This window comes from Gekko japonicus, unplaced genomic scaffold (assembly GCF_001447785.1).
Source record: "Gekko japonicus isolate JY-2015 unplaced genomic scaffold, Gekko_japonicus_V1.1 scaffold52, whole genome shotgun sequence".
Lineage (NCBI taxonomy): Eukaryota > Metazoa > Chordata > Lepidosauria > Squamata > Gekkonidae > Gekko > Gekko japonicus.
Genome location: NW_015168653.1, coordinates 1,431,360 through 1,454,886, shown reverse-complemented (window position 1 = coordinate 1,454,886; position 23,527 = coordinate 1,431,360). Strand labels below are relative to the sequence as shown.

The window sequence follows — 23,527 nt, the reverse complement described above, 5'->3', positions numbered from 1 at the left end:
TCTTTCCCTTCTTTCCTTCTCTTTCTTTCCCTCTTTCCTTCTCTCTACTCTCTCTCTTTCCTTCCCTCTTTCCTCCTTCTGTGGCCCAACCCTAGTTTAAACTCTACTTTAACTCTAGTTTAAACTCTACTGTGGCCCAACTCTAGTTTAAACTCTACTTTAAACCCCTTCTGTCTTCACTCCCCCCCCTCAACAGGCCAGCTGGGGAAGGGAAGGGGAGGCTTTTGAAGATGCCTCCCCCCCTGTGCTTCCTCTTCCAACATCACTTCCGGTGATGTTAGGGGGTGTGGCATATGCTAATAGCCTAGTCGCTCATTAGCATGCCATATGCTAATGAGCTCCTGCAGCTCTTTTTCTATGAAAAGACCCCTGCTTGTTAGAAATTGTGGGTCAGTGAGATGATCGCCTTGCTCTTAGAGAACAAGTTTGTCCATATGAGGTTACGGTGATGACCTTAAGAAGACTAGATCTTTGTGAGACCTTCAGAAGTGTGATGGAGTGATCCCACTCTTATTCTGACAATTCTGCTTTTCTTGCACAGTATGGGGGTCTTGGGGGCTGGAGAGCATCCACTAATGGTCCTTTAGAAGAGACCAATTTCTCAGGTGGTGAACTGATATCCTCCAGTGCAGAGGATTTGCCTCTGGTGATGGGAGGAGCAGCGGGAATGGGCTGTCCTGGCAATGGAGATTTTGCTACTTTAGAACAGAGATTGTGTTGAGCACGATTTGCCTGCCTGGTGCAAAGCTTGTGTATGTTGTATACTGTCTGGATGGACTGGTAGTTACTGTGGAGGAAGAGTCAGTGCTTGTGCCTTATGTTATTTTTTTACAAAACGTATATCCCACCTGTAATGATTCCATGTTTTGGTGTGTGTGTGTGTGTATCTTTAAATGTTTTTTGACTGCAGTAATGTAAGAGGAGTGATAGAGGGAGCTAAGTGTGATTTGATTGGCTGATGACTGAGAGTGTGGGAGGAGATGTTCTGAGTGGAATCTGTGTGTGTGTTTTGAGAGAAGAAGTGTGGAAGAGCCTTGAAGAGAGTCTGTATGACTCTAAAAGTTTTGTGAGAGAGTCTATATGGCAAAGAAACAAGTTGTGTCTAACTGTGTGGTTAGACAAATGTTTTATCTTGTGTGCCTAAGACAAAGAGAGAGAGGATATACTGAGTGTATAAGCCTGTCAGAGTGAAGTCCGAGAGACTGTTTGTAACACCAAGTTTAGCCAGTTATATTTACCAGTTCATTCTTTTTTTCCAGTAACAGTTCAAATTAACCAGAAACCTATTTTGTTATTTATTAAATAAATCAATTTTTGTTTTAAAAACATCCCAGAAATCAGTACAGTACTTCCTCAGGGCCACATAGTCCTCTGAAGTGCCCAGACCCTGGGTCATATGACCAAAAGAGAGAGAATTGGAATTTTAATTCCTGGTGGCAGCAGAAAACTACCAAGTTTATGTACTCCATGAGTGTTTAAAGGTAAAACCGTCTCCCTATAAGCAAGCACGTCACACTACCTTTCTGCTCTTACAAAGCCCACCAAGTTGGCTAACAATTTTAAATATACATGACAAAACACCTTATAAAACCAGTAATATAATCCCTGCAACATACCTCATTAAAACAACTTTTTAAAGTCTTTTAAAACGGTAAAATACATATAAAACAGTTAAAAGACATATAAAACAAAAAACATTGGTTAGGAAGGAGGGATCATTAAGGGAATGCCAAGCGAAACCAGAAAGTCTTCACTCGCTGGCAGAAGATGGCAACAGAAGGCAACAGACGAATCTCCCTTGGGAGGCAGTTCCAGAGCTTTGGCGACACAATTGAGAAGGCCCTCTCCCAGGTTGCTACCTGCCTAATCTCAGAAAGGGGGGGGGGGCTGTAAAGCAGGAATTGTAATGGTTGGGCAGGTTCATAAGGGATTATGCAGTCTTCAGGTCTTTTTGGTCCCAAACCATATGGGGCTTTGAAGGTCAAAATCAGCACTTTGAATTGTGCCCAGAAATAAATCGGAAGCCGGTGTCAGTGGGCCAAGGCTGAAGTGATACGGCCCTTACAGCCCACTCCCGTCAACATCCTGTCTGCAGCATTCTTTACCAAGTGAAGTTTCTGAACACTTTTCAAGGGCAGCCCCACACACAGCACTTTGCAGTAATCTAATCTGGGTGTAACCAGGGTACTTTACCACAATGGCCAGAACTTTTCTGGCGGGGAAAGGCTGCAGCTGGCTAAGCTGCCAAAGCTGGTAAAAGATACTCTTGGCTACAGCTGTCACCTGCTTATCCAGCAGTAGGCCTGGGTCCAGGAGCACTCCCAGACTACAGACCGGTTCTTTCAAGGGGAGTGCAACCCCACCCAGAATGGGTGACTCCTTAAATCCCAGGTAGACCTTCCACTCACCAGTAGCACTTTTGTCTTGTCATTATTAAGCTTCAGTGTATTACCTGGCATCCACTCCAAAACTGCCTCCGGGCACTGGTTCAAGGTTTCTGCAGGCTCCCTGAGATTAGCTGGAAGTGCAAGACAGAACTGAGTGTCATCCACGTATTGGTGACAACCCAGCCCATATTTCTGGATGGCCCCATCAGTGTTCCCTCTAAGCTGAGTTAGTGTGAGCTGGCTCACAGTTCTTTAGCCTTCGGCTCACACATTTTTGCCTTCGCTCAGGAAGGAGGGCTCCAGAGCAAACTGATTTATGCAGCACCCAAATCGCTGGCTCACAACTTTAATGCCAGTAGCTCACAAAGTAGAATTTTTGCTCACAAGACTCCACAGCTTATTGGGAACATTGGACCCCACCCAGTGGTTTCATGTAGATGTTAAAGAGCATAGGGGACAAGATGGAACCTTATGGGACCCCAAAGGCCAAGGGGCTGAACAGCAATCTCCCAGCAACTCCTTCTGAAATTTACCCTCCAGATAGGACCGGAACCATCACTTAATGGTGCCTCCCAATCACAGTGCGGATAGGCAGTCCAGAAGGAGTCCTTGACTGATGGTATCAAAAACCACGGAGAGGTCCAGGAGAACCAACCAAGTCACTACCAGTAAATACATTTTTGGGGCTAGTTAGATGGGTAGAGCTGTGGCCTCTCAGTGCATATAGTAATGACACAAGGAGAGATTTTGATTCAAGGAGCTGCAGGGACATTTTGGCTATGTGCAAAAGAGACTACTGTGCACAGGTCTAGGCACCTTGCTGTCTATCTAGTGCATTTTTATCCAAGCAGTTCAGGACAGCAGATATGGTTCTTTCATCCTCATTTAGTCCTCGCAACAACTTTGTAAAGTGGCTGATGTTGGGAGAGATAGACAATCAAAAGTAATATTATAGGGTGGTAAAAGGTAAAAAAAATTGTGACCAAGATGATTGGCAGCGCAGCCCTTTCTCCAGAAGGAAAGGCAAACGTGTTATGGTTGTTTTTTTAGATATAGAGGTTTATAGAATGTATTCATAATTCAGGGAAAAGTGGTGGAGAAAAATTTTTCACACCATAACAGTTCCACCTAATTAAATTGAGTGGCAATAGAATCACAGCAGAGGGGGGAAATTAAGTTATAATTAACATGCACAGTTTGCTTTGACAAGCTGTCAAAGGAGGTGAGGTCTGCCAACATCTGTTAGAAACCTCTATGTTTCCAGTGAATACCAGTGAATACTGGTGACTGGACTGTAAACAATGGGGGAGGGCTTTCATTCCTCCTTGTGGGTTTCCTGGAAGCCTCTCTGTCCACTGATGAAAACAGCATGTTGCACTAGATGGACCTCATCTGGGAGAGCGCTTTGCAGGGTCCTTTTTTGTTTCATTTGTAGACCAAGCCTAATTCCCTTCACTAGGCAAAATAACAGAGTATCCCACATAAGGACTAGTTGTTTTCCATCTAGCAGCTTTGTTGCAGTCCTCCATATCTCCAATAAACATATTCAGGGCTATTTTTGGGCAGGAACGCACAGGAATGGAGTTCCGGCTGGCTCCCAAGTTGGCCACGCCCAGCAGGAACTCATTAGCATAATAGGCCACACCCAACAGCAGAAACTCATTAGGACTGGCTACATTAGGGGTGTGTGGCCTAACATGCAAAGGAATTCCTGCTACAAAAAAGCCCTGGGTTTTGACCACAAACAAGGTAAACAGAATAAGAAGCAAAAGGTGGGTGTGGCTGGATGACCACACTTCTGGTAACATAGGGGTGCTAATGAGCGGTGCTGTAAGGAGTGTGCCCCAATATGCTAATGAGTTCCTGCTGTTGGGTGTGGCCTATTATGCTAATGAGTTCCTGCTGGGCTTTTTCTACAAAAAGAGCCCTGAATATTACTTAACAAGAAATAGGCATTGCTAAACCCTGAAAGCTCAGTGAATGTTGACAACACTGACTCAGTTTAAGAAGATGATTAGGGAGGTAACAAGGGTGCTCTTTGAGAATTCAGGATAGCATAAGTGATGTAACTTGATTATGCAAGGCTTTAATACTTGGAACCGTGAGGAAGATGTTTTGAGCATTTGCCTTATGAGGTTGATGGCACTACTGAAACACTTGTTGCAGTCAGTTATTGAAAAACCAAAATGGTGAGCCACTTGGAGAAACGCTGAGGCTTTGTGTGCTGCGCCTGTTTTCTGGGATCAGAAATGTTTACCACATATACCACCTAGGCTGTGTCTAAGTATCTGTGGAATGGCGAAGGGAAACCTCTTGTCTCCATCCTACAGCCATCTATCTTACACTGGATGGGTGGGTACCAAGTGAGGGCTGAGGGTGGTTCTCCAGACTTTGTCTCTGTCGTTCTTTGCCTGGCAAATACAAACTTCATGGGTATGGCAAGTAGGAAGCAGTCAAGGGCCCTCTAGGTTTTCAACATGATGTGCCTGTTTCAAGCATATTTCTAATGTTAATTTGAAAAAAGAAGCCTCTTGTGAGTCCTAAAATTCTGGAGTAAATACCTTGGCACTGTGTTTAATGTTTTTAACAATGATAAGAAATGTTGAATTGTTCAGAATTCATTTCTGTGTAGAGAAAGAGAGAGAGAGATCTTTCATAATAATTCTATTGACACCACTTTTTATTGTGTTTTCTTTCTCAACAGCTTGGGCCCTATATTTGCTCTTTTTATACCATTTTATTGCTCCATTCCAAGAGTGCAAGTGACACAAATTCTAGGCCAGTTTTCCATCACAAACAAGACACTGGTCTATATATTGGGTTTGCAGGTACAGTATGTTTGGGGGGGTTTGGATTTTCATTTACTTAACAGTGCTGCTGCACCTTGCATTTGTGTACACCGTTTTGAATTACTGCAGTATGTTAAATATTCTCTGTCCAGATATTTAGTCCTAAAAATGTAGGACAGATATTTGAAATGGGAAATTTCAGTGAAGGCTGTAGTGTGTTCTGCGGTAAGAGAGGGACGCTAATTCTGCAAACGGAGTTCCCTACAGTCATCCAGAACTGTATGTGTCTCCCAGGGTTCCTCTAAACTGAGTTAGTGTGAGCTAACTCATAGTTTTTTAGCCTCCAGCTCACACATTTTTGTCTTAGCTCAGGAAAGATGGCTACAGAGCAATCTAATTTATGCAGTAGACAAATCACTAGCTCACAACTTTAATGTCAGTAGCTCACAAAGTAGAATTTTTGCTCACAAGACTCCACAGCTTAAAGGGAGCATTCCCCAGTATGTTGAAAGCTATGGAAGAATGCACTCAGTAAGTGCCCATGATGTGTTGCCTTTCCATGGTTTGCAGTGGGGAAGTCCACTTTCTTCGTGTCTGTAGTTGTTCACTGAGTGGGAATTTTATTGATTTGGGTGAGATGATCCTCTCTGTAGTTTAAAGATAAAGAACTGTTTTTAAATAAATCACCCTACAGAACTGGAGGCTGCCAGTGATTTCCTAATGCAACTGTTGTGGTTTGAGACTGGGACCTAGAATAAGATTATCCGCCACTGGCGGATTCGGGCCCCGGGGGAACCCCGCCCTGACATGCGCATCACCAGAAAGTGACGTTAGGATGCCGAGCACGCTGGGGGCGGGGCCACGACCATCGGAGGGAAAACTCTATGGTTTTCCCTCCGAGGGTCATGGCCTCGCTCCCAGCGTGCCCAGCGTCCTAACGTCACTTCTGGGTGACGTGACGTGCGCGCACGCTCTAGTCGCCACCCGGGACGGAGTCCCCCGCTGCGGCGACTGCAACGACTTGGCAACCCTATACTAGAAGCCTGATCATCTCTCTGCCTTTTCATAGTCAACAGAACATGCTTACTGGATTCCAGATTCTTTTGAGTTAGAAAGCTCATCTTCCCGTTCTGGAAGGGTGGCCACCCCTGGTCCTGACAGAGCCATTCTTTTCAGCCAGAGAAAATACTGTACATATTCTGGTACATATTCTGTAACGTCTGTTGTTTTGGTTCATCACTTTCTTTCTAATACTCTGGTGATAATTACCAGCGGGTGTTGCTAGATATTTATCTTTAGGTAATTTGCTCTTACTTTCCTCTCCCCTCTTATCATGGCAAGCTGATAAGAGTGCCGTTAGAGGCTTCATTTTAAGTACGTCCCGTCTGTCAGCAGCAGATACCTAGCTAGATCATGTGGTTTACAATCTGAAAGTGTTTTTCATTTGCTGGGGAAGAAACTGACCTACATAGTGCACACATTGATATTGTTTGCCGGAATTCAGTTAGCAAATGTCACTGATTGCCCAGTACAAAATGTTGACTGAGCCTGGAAATTGTTATCCAGTAAAAGTTCTAGAAAGACTGAATCTTTTTGGAATTTTTATTGGAAAACATTTGCAAGTTTAATACTAGTGTGCAAAAGTATAAGAAGTTCATTCCATGTATGCTTTTCTGTTTGCAAGCATGAAAAAAAATTCATCCAAAATTGCTAGCATACATATCTAAAGCATGTTCACTGGGGGATTTTTGGAATGAATATGCCAGTTTCAGACTATTGCTCATGTCTTTCTCCTTGCCGTGCTTAAGATAATGTTTTTTTGGCTCTTAATGCTGCCCTCCTTGGGTTAAGTAGCCCATCAATGTTTCATCTTTCTGCAGCTTCATATGTATTTTCCTGCACTTCTTTCTTTTAAAAGCTTTTACCCATTGTTTTTAAAGAATGGAGACTTTTATATTTATCTCTTTGCATTTGTTTTGTTAAACTAGTTTCTGAATAGATTGTCTTTGTGAGTCACTCCTCGGCTGCTTCAGATCTTTCCCTGTTCATGTAAAACACCCGTCCTTGAGTAGATAGTTAGCTAATGAAGGAAGTTACAGCATTACTGCTTACTAGTGGAGGATGTCTCCTTTTCTTAAAGTGCTTTCTGGACGATGTATTGCATCAAATGTATTGCACTGTACAACACAGCAATAAACTATTCTCAACAAATTAGGATAAACCCTGTCTGTGTAGTGCCTGTCCCCAGACTCCTGTAATTTATTTTGTAAATCTTATTGTCAATTCAGGATCTTTTGCATGAGCACACCTTGGATTTGCTATTTGTTTTGTATCCGTTTGATTAGGTGCTTTTTTTTCTTGCAGATCTACCAAATTTTTAGTGATATCTATTATTTACTTTACTTTACCAGATTTCTAAACTGCTTTTCAGCTATTCCTTCCCAAAGTGGTATGAATGATAATGTGAAAAACACATTTAAATCACAAAATTAACATAAACAAGCAGCAGCCAACACAGCAGACTGGATCCTTATGATAGCGTGCCTTAATGGAAGGCATTTCTGGGAGCGGTTCTTGCTTCCCTCCTCCCACTGTACCCCACCAATTTCCCCAGGACAGGGACCTCCCCCCAGCACAATATGAGGGACAAATTGGAAGTCTGCAGCAGGAGGGAGGAACTGGTGAAAATCTCTGCCCCCTCCATCAGTAGAAAATTTAATCAAGATGTAACTCAGTGGACCAACTGAAAGCCATCTAATAAGGTCTAACTTCCAAAAGCAGAATAGAACAAAATTAGTTTTTATAAATACCATCTGAAGTGGCAACTGAGATATATTTCTTGCATGGGGGTATAAAGAGTTATGTAATCTAATTTCTATTTTAAATTGTGCACTTTTGTTTTCTAGCTTTTGACTTCAGGGTCCTATATCTGGATTGTTGCTTTAAGTGGGCTGGTAAGTGTACTTATGTGTATTTATGATTGAGGATCTCTTCAATATGTTATGTTTCAAAATATGTACTTTTCTGTTCTATTATTTATAACTTCAGCCAAGTGCAACCCACATATATTCAGCTGAAGTTGGTAACCAGAAAATAAATTGATGGTACATACATCTTTGACTTATTAGAACCATCTGCCCTACATCATACTAATTCATGTGCACTTGTCTATTCTCAGCATTTACAAAATTCTCCCCCCGGCATCTGTGCTTTTCTAGTTTTGTCTAACTATCAGAACTATCAGCCCAACTATCTGTGCCTGGTCTAGGTCCCCCCTCCATTTCTATTCTAATACCAACAAAATTGGCAGCAGAGTGATTTACAAATGCAGCTATGAATTAAAACAAAGGTGATAGTTATGAATATAGTGAAGTATGCAAAACATGTGTGCTAAGCAACAATGACATATCTTCCACTTTGCCATAACAAACGGCAGGATCTAGCAGCGCAGTGCTAAACAGAATTGCACCCTTCTCAGCCAATTGACTTCAGCATCCTGTGAACTCTGCAAAGTTGCACTGTACAGGAAGGAGTGAAGCTCCTATGTATTACATTTTTTTAAAAAAACACACACCATAAAGTCATCAAACAAATTACCTAATATTGACCAACGTATTCAAATAAAAAAGCCAATCTTCAAACATAAAATGTTCATTACCCTCATTGCATCAAGCAAAAAAAATATATCCTCCTTCAGCTGTGGCAAATTGATGAATGATGTCATCATAAGTCAAGGTTCCGGAGCGTCTCCTGCTCCAGTGAGATGGAGCAAGGCTCTTTGCTTTGGGGAAAAGATGATTTGGGGGATAAGGAAGGGGGTACCAGGAACCACACTGGTGGGCACCACGTTGGGGATCACTGGTTTTGACTCATTGGAGGACACTTTTTGTGCGTTTTAGAAGAGAGAAGGAATGTTATGTACTACCGGTTTGCTGGGACATTACGGGCATTATGAAGGGAAGAGCCTGCTGACTGCATCAAAGCCTTCCTTGCTCTTTCCATAGCAAAAGCCCCTCCCCCCCCCGCTCATTCGAGAGTGAGATGGCCAAGGCTACTCTGCCTCCTGCCAGGGAGAGTGCATAAAGGCACTGAGGGAAGTAAATGGTGCTCAGGCTTTCTGCTAAAGAAACCTGTTTCTGAGCCAATCAGCAATGTCAAAAGCAGGGCTATTTTTGGGCAGGAACATACAGGAACGGAGTTCCGGCTGGCTCCCAAGTTGGCCACGCCCAGCAGGAGCTCATTAGCATAATAGGCAACACCCAACAGCAGGAACTCATTAGGACTGGCTACATTAGGGGTGTGTGGCCTAACATGCAAAGGAGTTCCTGCTACAAAAAAAGCCCTGGGTTTTGACAACAAACAAGGTAAGCAGAATAAGAAGCAAAAGGTGGGTGTGGCTGGATGAGCACACTTCTGGTAACATGGGGATGCTAATGAGTTTCTGCTGTTGGGTGTGGCCTATTATGCTAATGAGTTCCTGCTGCGCTTTATCTACAAAAAGAGCCCTGGAAGTGTGTTCACAAGCAGAACAGGCTCCTGCAGAGGGGATCCTGTGTCCCCCTGTTCCCCTCTCTCTAACTTCTTACTCTCTCCTCAGCATGAGTTACAGCAGCTCAGGCAAGAGAGTGAGATTACCAAAACTCCCAAAGGAGAGCAAAGTGGCTGTGAAGAAAGGGGAGGGAAACCACCCCACCCCATAGCAGCCAGCCTGCTCTTTCACTGGGTGGCTTGCGGCGACGGTTTCTCTTCAGCCAACTTGCTGTCCTCTGGGCAGCTGTCCAGACAGTAGGATGAGAGTGCAGAGGCTGCAGAGAAGAAGGGGGCTGGTGGAGCACAGGCCCATCCCTAGCGGGGGGGTTGCAACTGAGGGAGGCTTGCAGCTTATCTATCCTCCACTCCTTCCTGAAGCAGCTGTTTCAAGGTGGGAAGCACCTGCCAGCCACAAGCTCCACTGGGCATTGGCCTTATCCACTATGCTAGAACAGTGCTTAGAAGAGCCACAGAGCATGTCATAGAGTCACCTGTGGCTCCCGAGCCACTGAGTGAGCATCACTGGTAATGGTTAATGTATTCCCAACAAAAGGCATCCTGAATTTACTGTAAATTTAAAAAACTTTTTCCCATCAGGTTCCCCCATCCACCCACCCGTATGAAACACACCTTTGCTTTTTAGCACTTAAACTTGGTACTTTAGAAAATGCACTCCTAATGCCTCGGCATTTGTTGCTTTTGTGAATGGAATTTGAAAAGGGGCTATGCATAGCTAAAGCTGTTGTCCAGTACTGCTTATGATGATTGATCAGTAACAGAATTCTCTCATCCTAACACACACACAGGTGCACACACTCATTTTGTGATGGGGGGGGGGCTTGTTCCCTTTCATTCCACTATACTCCCTTGCTGTGCAACTCTAAAAGTGATGCACAGCTGCAAAACTAGTCTCCTCTGTTCTGCTGGGGCCTTCAGTTTTGTGACTGTTTTACTTAGATTAGGCAGAGCAAGACTGAAGGATGGGGGAGCCAGCAGAGAAAGGAATGGGATTTTCCCCCTTCCACAAGTCCTTGTGGGTCCCCCCTTCTCTTTCTATAATTCTGTATTTACACTGATTTTTTTAAGGTAGAATCCACCAAAATATTAATGAAAAGGCAAAAAAACCTTGTTTTATTAAATATGAATGGCCCACTTTTCAGGAAATATAGGTTCCCAGAGTGGTCTAAGGCAATTAAAAATCAACACCGAGATTTACCATAAGATACTGGGGATCTGTGGATAGTTATACTGGGATTTCTTCTACTCCTCTAACAGTTAATGAAAAGTTTGAAATTCTTCCCCCCAGGAGGAAAAGGAGGAAGGTGTTGCAGCAGAATCAGGGGTTATTTGATAGTAAAGATTTCAACCCACAGAAACAGCCGTTCTGCTGATGTACAGATTCTTCTGAGTCTTGACAGCTGGTGACACAGTCAAGATTCTAGGCTTTTCAGAATGCTAAAGAGGCTTTTCATTTGAGAGAGATACTTCTGTAACGGGCAGTAGATAGTTTAGGGCAAGGGTGGCCAAACTTGTTTAACGCAAGAACAAATTTAGAGTCCTGTGGCACCTTCAACAAAGGTTTATTCAAGGTATGAGCTTTTGTGTACATGCACACTTTTTCAGATAACGTAATTCTTAACGTGAGAACCACATAGAATAAACATCAGATGTTTGAGAGCCGCAAGACATGAACAAATATTGCACACGTGTTTTTATTGAAAATATGCAGATTTGCTTTTTATTAACATTAAATGAGACTGCCAAAAATAAAAACAAAAGGGGTAAAAACAGATACTGATAATGATATTTATTTGTCTAAAAGAGAGAGAGGTGGAAAGAAAGCATGAAAGAGGTGGAAAGTAAGAGTGAGGGAGAGAAACAGAGAAAGCAAATAGATGGAGGAGGGAGGGGGAAGGAAGGATGAAAGAGAGAAAAAGAGATGGAAAGAAAGCAAATAGATGGAGGGATGGACAGGAAAGAGAGAGAGAAAGAAAGAAAGAAAGAAAGAAAGAAAGAAAGAAAGAAAGAGAAAGAAAGAAAGAAAGAAAGAAAGAAAGGTAGAAAGAAAGAGGTGGAAAGAAAGAGAGAGAAACAAACAAAGAAAGCAAATAGATGAGAGGGAGAGGAAGGAAGGAAGGAAGAGAGAGAATGAAAGAAAGGGAGAAAGAGAAAGAAGGTGGAGAGAAAGCAAATAGATGGGGGAAGGAGGGAGGAAGGGGAAAAGAGAGAGAGACAGAGAGAGAGGTGGAAAGAAAGCAAATAAATGGGGAGGGAGAGGTGGAAAGAAAGCAACTTTAATTTTAAATATGTCCTCCAAGCCACCCCCCCACCAGTTGGCTTGGCTTGGAGAGGGGATTTAAAGAGACAAATGTCTTCTCCAAGCTGGCAGGGTTTTTGAGAATGCATTTAAAGTTAACTTGCTTTCTTTCTCTTCTCCCCTCCATCTTAAGCCTACCCAGGGAGGGGAACACTGGCTGGGGAAGGGAAGACCAATCGGTGAGGCATGCTTCTTCTTCGCTTCCCCAGCGACCCTGCCAGGAGCCACATGCGGCTCCCGCTCCGCAGTTTGGCCACCCCTGGTTTAGGGCATCTCAAAATGCACTGTGCAAAGCACACATACAGTAGATCAGAAACAGTATCTCAAACTGTTTAAAATTATTTCTGTAATTCTGTACAATTATGAGAGCTCCATATTCCTGCAATTGTAACTGAATAGATGGGAGAGTTCAGAGTCAGCACAAAAACATCAAGTACAAACTTTTTTCCCTTTGTATACTGAGGTGTGCCGGTTTTCATAGAGGGAGGGTGATCAAATGCACTCCATACTCTGTTAGAACAAATTTCAGTGGGGAAATGAATGACTTTTGGTGCAATTTAACAATTGATAAGAACGAACTTTTAAGTGCTTACCAGTTACGCATTTTCAGAATTTTTTATTGATGTTTGGGCTGTGTTTTCTTTTAAGAAATGGATGCATTAATGAAGTTTTCTAAGATAGTAAAGTGTGCCATCGAGTCGCAACTAACTCACGGCAGCCCCATGAAGTTCTCCCAGTAGGGTTTTCAAGGCGACAGATGAACAGAGGTGGTTTGCCATTACCAGGGCTTTTTTTGTAGAAAAAGCCCAGCAGGAACTCATTAGCATAATTGGCCACACCCAACAGCACAGCTCATTAGCATATGAGGCCCCCCCCCCCATGTTCCCAGAAGTGTGGTCATCCAGCCACACCCACCTTTTGCTTCTTATTCTGTTTACCTTGTTTGTTGTTAAAACCCGGGGCCTTTTCTTGTAGCAGGAACTCCTTTGCATGTTAGGCCACACACCCCTAATGTAGCCAGTCCTAATGAGTTTCTGCTGTTGGGTGTGGCCTATTATGCTAATGAGTTCCTGCTGGGCGTGGCCAACTCAGGAGCCAGCCGGAACTCCGTTCCTGTGCGTTCCTGCCCAAAAATAGCCCTGGCCATTACCTTCCTCTGCACAGCAGTCCCTACCTTCCTCCACTGTTATATACAATCAAATAATAACTTATTTTACCAACTACTAAACAAGCTTAGCCAAAGACCGAAGATCCAAAAGAGGACCAAAGAGTGAGAGCTGTGTGAATGAGGGCTGAGGCCAAGTGAAGACTGTGCAGTAGTAGGTTGTTTCTGCTGGGACCCGCAAAAATCATGTGGCCTGACCCACGCAGAATGCTGCTGTTCAAATAGAGCAGAGTGGGGCGGGCTCTGTGTGAGCCCGCCAAAATGTTTTCCCCCCAAACAGATAGTCAGCCCTGGTGGAAGTGGTAGCTCTCACACTCCCAAGGATCCTGCAGCATCCATAGGCAAGATCTGAACCTGTCTATAAAAAGAAAAAACAAGCCAGGCAGGTGCCTCGGGAGCTGGATCTGCTCCCGACTTGGCCTCCAAGAGAGCCAGTTTGGTGTAGTGGTTAAGTGTGCAGACTCTAATCTGGGAGAACCAGGTTTGATTCCCCACTCTTCCGCTTGCACCTGCTGATGTGACCTTGGGTCAGTCACAAGCTCTGGCACAGCTATCCTTGAAAAAGAACAGTTTGTGTCAGAGTTCTCTCAGCCCCACCCACCTCACAGGGTGTCTGTTGTGGGGAGGGGCAGGGAAAGGACTTTGTAAGCTGCTCTGAAACTCCAAGTGAAGGGCGGGGTATAAATCCAACCTCTTCTCTTCTTCTTCTTCTTCTTCAAGTTGGAATGAATGAGAGATTTTGTCAGAAAAACATCACAGTTGGGTTCCAAACTAAGATCACTGGCTGACAGACTTAAATGTTACCAAGTCATGAACCATCTTAAACAGTAGAACTGGATGAGATTCTGTGGACACAATAGTGGTGGAGAAGAAAGTCTTCTTCGCTGCCAATACTGACACCTCATAGGGCTGGAAATGGGCTCTATGCTGACGTCTGCCTGATTGATCACGAGTCTTCTACCAGTGTGGTTCTAGCTGTCTGTCAGTCTACTTCAGATCCTCCAGCTCCCTGGTAGACCACAGAGTCAGGGGGGCGTATTGGAAGTATAGAAGAGGATGCCAAGGAGCAGCCCTGTTTGTGGCTCCAGCCAGGCCATCTTTCCATGAAGCTACAATGGCCTCCCCAGATTCACTGAGGAGGCTCTCAAAATCTCCCAGAGCCACCTGGAAACCAACAGGATCCATTATTCTCCAAAGGGGAGGACAGTCCAAATCAGTCTCCCGCCCCTGCAGGGTAGGTGTAGAAAGCTCGGCTGTGCCTTCAGAAGATAGTGATCTGACCACCATAACAAGGGCTGAACCTACAGCCCCTTAATCAGATCACTGGCGAGCCACTTGGTGCAGAAAAGAAGGTCCAACATATGTCCTTTTTCATGTGTTGGACTCCTCACACCCTGGTTGTCATGGTGGCTATGAATTCCTGAGCATGATCAGTACTGCACTTGGGAGTGTGAAGAAACCATTTCCCCTACAGCGACTCGGCTCACTGGGTGTCTGTCTGGATCCTCTGCAATAGCAGCACGTTCATTGAGCGAAACAAACAAAAAACCCCTGTCATCTGGAAATCCCCTCAGAGTGACTCTAACACGTTAGTCTTTGGATATAGGAAATATTTTCCAGTTCACATGAGAGATTTTCCTTTTTCTGGTCGGTGAAGAACTGATCATATGATCAGTGTCATAGACTGTTTTTAAAGATACAGTTTCGAGTATTGCCAGGTTCTCTTGTGCAACGGCTACATTCAGACTTCTCTAGCCAGTTACTTTCTTTTTTTGGAACAGAAGACCAATAAGGGCCACAGAGGCAAGAGGTTACAACTTTTGGGACCTATGAAGTTTTTGCACGCGTTTCGATTTCCCCCCCAGTAATCGAAAGAGGCTTTATAGCAGTTGTGAGTTTTCTCAGCATTTCTGATACACCGTGCTTTGTAGTAAAAGAAACTCTTTGCAAATGAAAACTGCTTATTTTGAGGTTTTTTAAAAGCAAAGGAAATCAGTGATCTGCCATAGATAGCAGTAACTGTAGTTACACTTATCATCCCTTTATATCAACTAAAAATGCCCACGCGGAGGGAGGAGTTTTCATTTGTAAGCTATATTTCTATAAGAGGCATTACTGAGTCAGTGTACTGTGTGGGCAAATGGTCAGATATGCACGTTCGTGCCTTTTCTTGGGTACATTCGTTACTGTGGTTCTGTCTGCAGCCACTGTTAGCATGCAATCATATAGATAGTTGCATAGATACATAATCTTTCATTCTGAGATATCTTGTCTGGCTACTTGGAAAAAGTAGCAGACGACAGTTACTGGCCATGCATGGGTTATACGTGTAAGCATCCGAGGTTTTGACTCAAAGGGAGCAACATTTGGAGAAAATAGCATCCCTGTACTTGTGGCAGTTTCCCTTGACAGCTCTTGCACTAATCTCTCAAAACTGCTTTTCTCTCAGAACTTGGATCTGTGAAGTGTAGCTTAGATTCTATGGAAAAAGCTTCTCTCAGCCCCACCCACCTCACAGGGTGTCTGTTGTGGGGAGGGGAAGGGAAAGGAGTTTGTAAGCCGCTCTGAGACGCCAAGTGAAGGGCGGGGTATAAATCCAATCTCTTCTTCTTCTTCTTCTTTACAGCTCTTGCACTAATCTCTCAAATCTTCTTTTCTCTCAAAACTTGGATCTGTGAAGTGTAGCTTAGATTCCATGGAAAAAGCTGATGTGGAAGAAATACTTCAAAACTCTTATACGCCGGAAAATACGGTACTTCAAAATAGTTGGGCACTTATGCAGACAGTATGCATGTGTGTCCCCACTGGATCATGATGGCTATTTCCGTCTCCAACCTTGTAGCTATTTCCTTCTGCACGTTATTTAGATACTACTGAAATGCTTGTCCGTATGATGGGTGGGATATTTGCAGAACAAAGAATTTTATATTGTAAAGAGTTCTGGGTGAAGTGGAGTACATTTCAGTGCATTCTGAACACAGGCCCTTATCGCACTACTCCCTCCTCAGATCCATGTCTGACCACTCCACTGTCTGGGGCAGCAGGCAAGCCATGTCTTCACAGCAAAAAATAACTGTGTTTTGCTGTTTCCAGTAGGAGTAAATTTAGAGTCCAGTGGGGCACCTTTAAGGCCAACAAAGATTTATTCAAGGTATGAGCTTTCGTGTGCGCACACACTTTTTCAAATACATGCTCATACCTTGAATAAACCTTTGTTGGTCTTAAAGGTGCCACTGGACTCCAAATTTGTTCTGCTTCAGACCAACACGGCTACCCCACCTGGATCTATCCAGTAGGAGTGAATGGCATGCTGAATATTGCTCGATCCATTTGTCTCTTTCTGTTTTTCATGTAGTTTATAACTAGAGGCGTTCATCTATATAAAAGGAAGGGAAGAGAAATAATTCCTATGTTGACTGAAATGCATTGGCATTAGTAGGACAAAGGAAGGAAGCATTTTGGAGGAAAGCAAAATGGTAATGCAGCCTGAAAACTGAACTTTTACTTCTGCCTGAGACATGGTAGAAAAGTACGCCGGTGGCACAGATTTTCCCACAGGTGTAAGGCCCATAGTCAGTTGCTTGGAATGCACTAATTGGAAGACCAAAGTAAAGTGGTACTCTCTAGCACCCACAGCTGCAACTGTCTTGCTGGCAAGGTCACATCATCTCTATCTGTCTCTAACTATCTCTGGGAAGGTTTCTGTAGGCCTCTTGTGGCTTGAACTAAAGATTATGTTACACAGAGCAAAAGCAAGGAACCATTTTTCTTTACAATAATTATGACATATCATGCTTAATTGCTAGTGTTCATTTTGGAGATTTCAGAATATAATATTAGGACTTCCAGTTTCCAAGAGTGTGATCAATGATTTTGTGCAGAGATGCTTTTAGAAAGGAATTTTGCATACATTGACCAACATCAAACTACAAGAAGGTTTTGTGAACTTTTACGTATGCATTAAGTGCAGAAATCTGTGCAAGAGTTAGGGTTGCCAAGTCAATATTTCTTACCGGCGGGGGAGCCTTGCCAGGCTCCGGGAGCTGTCCGTCGATGCGTGCGACATCGATCACGTTGAAGGCGTGGCTCCGATCGTCAGAGGGAAAACCATAGAGTTTTCCCTCCGATGATCGGGGCCACGCCCCCAACGTGATTGACGTGGTTGCGTCACCTCTGGTCACGCAGCCACGCTGTGCTTCGGGGGGCAGAGTTCCCCCCGGGGCCCGATTCCACGGCGGCGGGAATCGGGCCTCCGAAGCGGGGGTTTACCCGCCACTCGCCCCCACTTGGCAGCCCTAGCAAGAGTAGACCATATGTTTAGGGTATGATCAAACCAAAGTTAAGTCCTACTGGTATTAGTGGGAGACATTTACCCAGATGCTTACATCTTCTGTCAATAGAAACATTGTGATTAAGAAGTGTTTCACCTGAACTAGGTAGTGCCTGAAGTCTATAATGTTGCAAGTCAAAAGAAAAAGAGATATTTCTTCTGTAACTGCTATTTTTAAATGTTTTTAGGAATAGTACCCCACTTTTCTATATATCAAATCATCTGTTCAACTGCTGAGAGAAGAAGAAATACTGGGGGGGGGACAAAGTTTCATAGCCAAACTCCCACAAGACCAAAGTACAAAAAAAATTAAAATGTGAAGAACCTTTGTGGTTTTGCACAGTCATTCCTTCCACACAGTTAACCCCCTTTTCAACGTGTGTAAATGTAAAAGTCCCTTGTACAAATCAATTATTGAAAATTGTCTCTCTTTATAGCAAAACACTCAAGAGCTGAAGCTGCTCCCTAGTTTTATGTATAACTTTCTCCTTCCTAACCTCAACAATTGATGGCAGAGTCTGATAAAGAAGAAAGAACATTCCTTTTCCCCACCCCTCAGAATAGGATAAGCAGCTTTCGATTTGCTGAAGCAAGGAGAAGTCCTAATATTCAACCATTGTGACCTTTTTAATTGGAAGTTGTCTTTCCAGCGTATGTCTTGAAACAGTGCTGCTGCTAAATTATCCCCATGAGGGAAAGTACCAACTGAATAAGATACAAGCTTTGAACGAAATAGGTGGGCTTAGGATGAGGTCTGTGATCATGAATAGTTTTCTGTCGCCATCATTATTCAGTTCAACCTGGAAAGTAGGCTTGATTTCTTCCCCTCTGTCTACTTCCCCTTACAAGTTATATATAACCAGCTCTTTACAATAATATACCCAATTCATACGCATCAGTAAATGCAAACAATGCTCCAAAAATAGAACCTCTCGTTGGCACTCAGCTCACATGTCTCATTGTTGCTGTCTTGCAGGCTTCAGGTTTGAAGGACAATGTCATGGCAGGCTTCGTCATACCTACAACAGAGCAGGAGCTAAATTCATGTTGGTACCAACTAATGAAACGTACCAAGTTAGGGCAGAACGTTTACAACATTCTGTAGTCACACAAGGGCTGCAATCCTGAGAGTACTTTCCTGGGAGTAAGCCCCCTAAAATGGGACTTACTTCTGAACAGACCTGCTTAGGATTGCTGCCGAGGTATATTTAATGTATATGTATTTATTGAATTCTGTGTTACAAGAGAGAGACTTTTAGTGTGGTGGTAGCACTGATGCATTCTGTCGCTCTTAAAAAGCCAGTGTAGTATAGCGGTTAGAGTGCTGAAGTAGGATCGGGGGGGGGGCTATGTTCAATTGCCCGTTGTGCCACGGAAGCTTGCTGGGTGACCTTGGGCCAGTCACACACCCTCAGCCTAACTTACTTCACAGGGTTGCTGTGAAGACAAGGTGGAGGAAAGGACAATGTATGCCACTTTAGGCCCCCTGTGGCCAAGGTATAAATGGAGTTAAGTAGACGAAATACTTGCAAAGACGCAGTATTTTTATTTCATATAATCTGTTTTGGAGGAGCTTGTTCCTTCCCTTGATAAGTACCACTTCCAATCTCTGTTTATATAAATTTTTGATGTGAGATGATTTAAAATCGGTGGTATCTAATCTCTTGAACTTTCACCTAACCTAAGCTGTTTTCTGAACCGCGTTGCCCAGCACCAACTGTCTGTTCCACAGGTGAGCACATGCAGTTACAAGCACACAGTTGCACATATGCTCTCCTTCTGCTCACAGAGGAAACAGTGGCTGCCATCTTAGGTCCCAGTTACCTGAGGAGAAGAAAATGTGGCTGTCTCTGCCTTTTCCTTCTTAGAGCTTCGTCGCTTTTGATCCCATCCACTGGGTCTTACCCCACACCAGTGTTGCTTCTTTCTTGGAGGCACAGTGGCCAGAGAGAGCACTGGACTGGCAAATGAAAAATAAACAGTAACAACCGTGATATAATTACGAAAAGTCAATTCAGTTCTCCAAGCGTTTAATAAATATCCAGAGGTCATTTCGGGGGGAACGCGGGGGAACGCAGTTCCCCCGGGTGAGGTGCAGGGGGGCGGGGCACATGACGAAGCCCCGCCTCCTGCTTCCGGCCGCCCTGCTTCCAGCCCTCATTCAGCCAGGAGGAGGGAGGAGAAGAGGGAGGGTAAGTTGCTTCCTCCCCGCCTCCCCGCCTCTCCCCACCCCTGCCTGCCTGGGGCCAGGGAGGGCCTTTGCGGGGCTTCCTCGCACTCCCGCTGGCCTTGCAGGTCCACCGCCGGGCCCCTGATGTCAGGGGGTGTGGCATATGCTAATGAGTTATGCTAATGAGTTCCCCTAGCTCTTTTTCTACGAAATGACCCCTGTAAATATCCAATACATTTCTGTGAAATCACATGGACATACATATCCTTCACAACAGGAATAATCCAATAGCATAATCCTCTTCTCAGGCAGACTCCTACAGTAGAAAAGAGGATTATGTCATTGGATTACTCTTATTGTGAAGGATATGTGTGTCCATTTGATTTCACAGAAATGTATTGATATTTATCAAACTCTTGAAAAATTGAATTGACTTTTCGTGATTATATCACGCTTGTTATAGTGGTTATTTTTTACTTTCTCAGAGGCAGCGGGGTGCCCTGCCTAGAGGGAAACACAAGGCTTTCCTACCCCAGGATCCTCTAACTCCCTGAAGATTTGCGTGCACTCCTTTAAGTGCCCTGTGCTTACATAGCCACAGAAACTTCTCCCACAGTTGAGGCCAGGGCTATTTTCGGGCAGGAACGCACAGGAACGGAGTTCCGGCTGGCTTCAGAGTTGGCCACGCCCACTACAGCCAAAACCTCTGAGTGTGTGGCTACAAAGGGAAGGCCTGGAGAGCGACCCCCCCAGTGACTCTGAGGCGGGCTGGCCAGGGGGGGCCTGGAAGGATCCCCATGCCTTCCCCAGCCTGTGTAGCTCGTGCGGCGCCGGGCGCGCACGCCAAGCCAAGGGAAGGCACAGGGGTGTGACCTAATATGCTAATAAGTTTGTGCTGGTGGGTGTGGCCTGTTATACTAATGAGTTCCTGCTGGGCTTCTTCTACAAAAAAAAAGCCCTGGTTGAGGCTGTCGTACTTTGGTCACATCATGAGAAGACAAGACTCATGGGAAAGGATAATAATGCTAGGAAAAGTTGAAGGCAGCAGGAAAAGAGGAAGACCCAACATGAGATGGATGGACTCAATGAAGGAAAGCACGGCCTTCAGTTTGCAAGACCTGAGCAAGTCTGTTAATGATAGGACAGACTTGGAGAGCATTAATTCGTAAGGTCACCATAAGTCAGAAGGGGCTTGATGGCACATCACACATCCACACCCACACACAACCAGCTGGTTTTGATGGAGCCCCATTGAGAAGGGGAGGAGCTAATAGCCCAATCCCTTTCTCCCCCCCATCCCTGTTTTCGGGTCTCATTGCCACAGGTGCCACTCTACCACATTCCCTTGCCTGTGAATTTGGAACTAGGGGCTACGTATCACTTTCTTTCGGGGCTGTCTGTCTCAGAAGCATTCAGTTGTTGGCTCCTTAGATATTTATACCTTGGTCCCCCCCCCAAACGATGACCCAAAGCACCTTGCCACATTGTTCTTCCCTCCTCTTCCATTTTATCCTCAGAACAACAACCCTGTAAAGGAGGTTAGACTGAGAAGAGAGTGACTGGTCTCAGGTCACCCCATGAGCTTCCCTGGCGGAGTGGAGGTTCAAACTTGGGTCTCCCGGATTCTAGTCCTGCATTCTAAGTAGTATGCCACACTGGCTGTCCTAACTTAGAGGAATATGAAATCCAGACCTTTGAAAGCAGTAAGCTTTTGTCTGTGTGAATCTTTTATGAACCTTTTAAACTTCTGAACAAATTTTGAGTCCAGTGGCATCTTAAGACCAACAAAAGTTTATTCAAGGTGTGAGCTTTCGTGTGCACGCACACTTCTTCAGATACATTGAAGTGGAAGTTAAGAGTTCACCTATATAGGCAGGTGCCTCTATGTAGGTGAACAGCAAATTAGCTTACAACTTAATGAAGGTGTTTTGACATATGCAAAGACTAAACAGCAATAATGTTGGGATTCTTTGATTCAGGGTCGATGGGTGTATTGCAAACACAAGAGCCACAACTTAGTAAAAGAAAAAATATCTTTACTATAAAACAAAATAAAACATGGGTAAGGTACTTTGGATAAAAGAAGGAAGCGACATCTTTCTAACTGTCTTGGCTTCTAGAAGAGAACTTCCTCTTTGGTTCACACAAAGGGCCATAAACCTTCTGAATACATGAATGCTAGATCAAAGCATTTCCACAAACAAGTTGTTAGTTGACCAATACAAAAGTTTAGGAAAAACACCCCCCACAACCTTTCCCGCCATAGAATACATTATGTAACGCAACATCCTGTTTCCTAACAAACAACATTTAACTCCATAATGACTGAAGTGTCAGCAACTTGCAATTCCAACAAATAACAAGCTAAGTTGGTCTTAAAGGTGCCACTGGACTCAAAATTTGTTCTGCTGCTTCAGACCAACACAGCTGCCCCACCTGGATCTGTCTTATAAACTTTTGTTAGCTTTTACCCAAATCGGCGTGACATTCAGTCTCCAAGATCATTCAAGGTCATACACCTCAAGTCACAAAATACATAATCCAGCAGATGGTTAGATGCCAGTCTTTTCCTGTTGTGGACAAGAGACTGGGAGTGAATGAGGTTCCGCTACTGGGTATCCAGGATTCTTATTAATTGTCCATAAGTATGGGCAAAAGCCAGCAGCAGAAGAGTGAAAATTTACCTCTTCATACTTACCTCTTACTTAGTTTCCTTTTTAACTTTTATGCTGTTTTCTTCACTGAGCTGCAAATAAAACTCTATTTCAAGCAACTTATTTCAAGGTGTTTATAATTTTCACCATATTAGGATAACACTTCTCCCTCCCACCTCCCCTTTTTTTTTTGCTGTGGGGGAACGTTGTTTGTTTGTTTTTCAGTAGCTGGCTGATAGCTGATATTTTTAGAAGAATGGGAAGGAAAATTAAAGGCTTTCATTTTAGTTCTGAAACAAAGACAGACACTAATTATTTGGACAGATGTTGGGAAACCGTCTTCCTTGACATCCTTTGACAGATGTAGCTTCCTTTATGTGGAAGACAAAGTGATTTAATTTTCACCATGTTTTGGCATGGCTTCAAACCACACTCTGACAAATACACAAGGAGTCAGACACATGAGCACGTGAAACTGCATGTTGCAGTCAGACCATTGATCTGGTAGTATTATCTGCTTTGACTGGATGTGTCTATCCGAGGAGAGGTCTTTCATATCACCTGCTGACTGATCCTGTAACTGGAGGTACCTGGGATTGAACCTCGGACCTTCTGCAGGATGAAGCACGTGTTCTTCCACTGAACTGTGAACCTCAACAGCTCTTCTCTTTGTAATGAAATATGTCATAAAACAATTCTTTAGAACTATTCGGTCATTAACAGAGCTGCCACAGGGCAGACCAAATGTTAGGGAATTGGATATCGGCTGCGAGGCTTTCACGAGCTGTTTTGCTGATGAAGTCCTGCTGCTCCACCACAGTTGAGACAGTGAGCGAACTCGAGGCCCCATGCATGTCTTATGGTTCTATTCTGGATTATTTCAGTCCACTCAGTCTTGAGGAAGTCGACGGATCGCTCTCAGCAGTACGCCCAACCACGTGCAGCCTTGACCCGTGCCCTTCATGGCTCATAAAAGCTGGCCGCGAGGGGCTGCGAGGTGCCTTCAGGGACATTATCAACAAGTCCTTCGCCGAGGGACTGTTCCCGGGGGCACTCAAGGAAGCGATGGTCCGCCCTCTTTTGAAAAAATCATCTTTGGACCCGGCCGAATTGGCCAACTATTGGCTGGTCTACAATTTGCCCTATTTGGGCAAATTACTTGAGAGTGCGGTGGCGATTTAGTTG

At 44.2% G+C, this 23,527-nt stretch overlaps 1 protein-coding gene across 1 annotated transcript in view; it reads left to right on the top strand.

The window, feature by feature from the left end:
• UBAC2 (UBA domain containing 2) overlaps positions 1-23,527 on the top strand; it is a 117,115-nt gene that overhangs the window by 53,642 nt on the left and 39,946 nt on the right. Inside the window, exons 5-6 of the mRNA XM_015415096.1 lie at positions 5,092-5,215; positions 8,083-8,130. Coding sequence (XP_015270582.1) covers positions 5,092-5,215; positions 8,083-8,130 — 172 coding nt within the window. The remainder of the gene's footprint in view (positions 1-5,091; positions 5,216-8,082; positions 8,131-23,527) is intronic.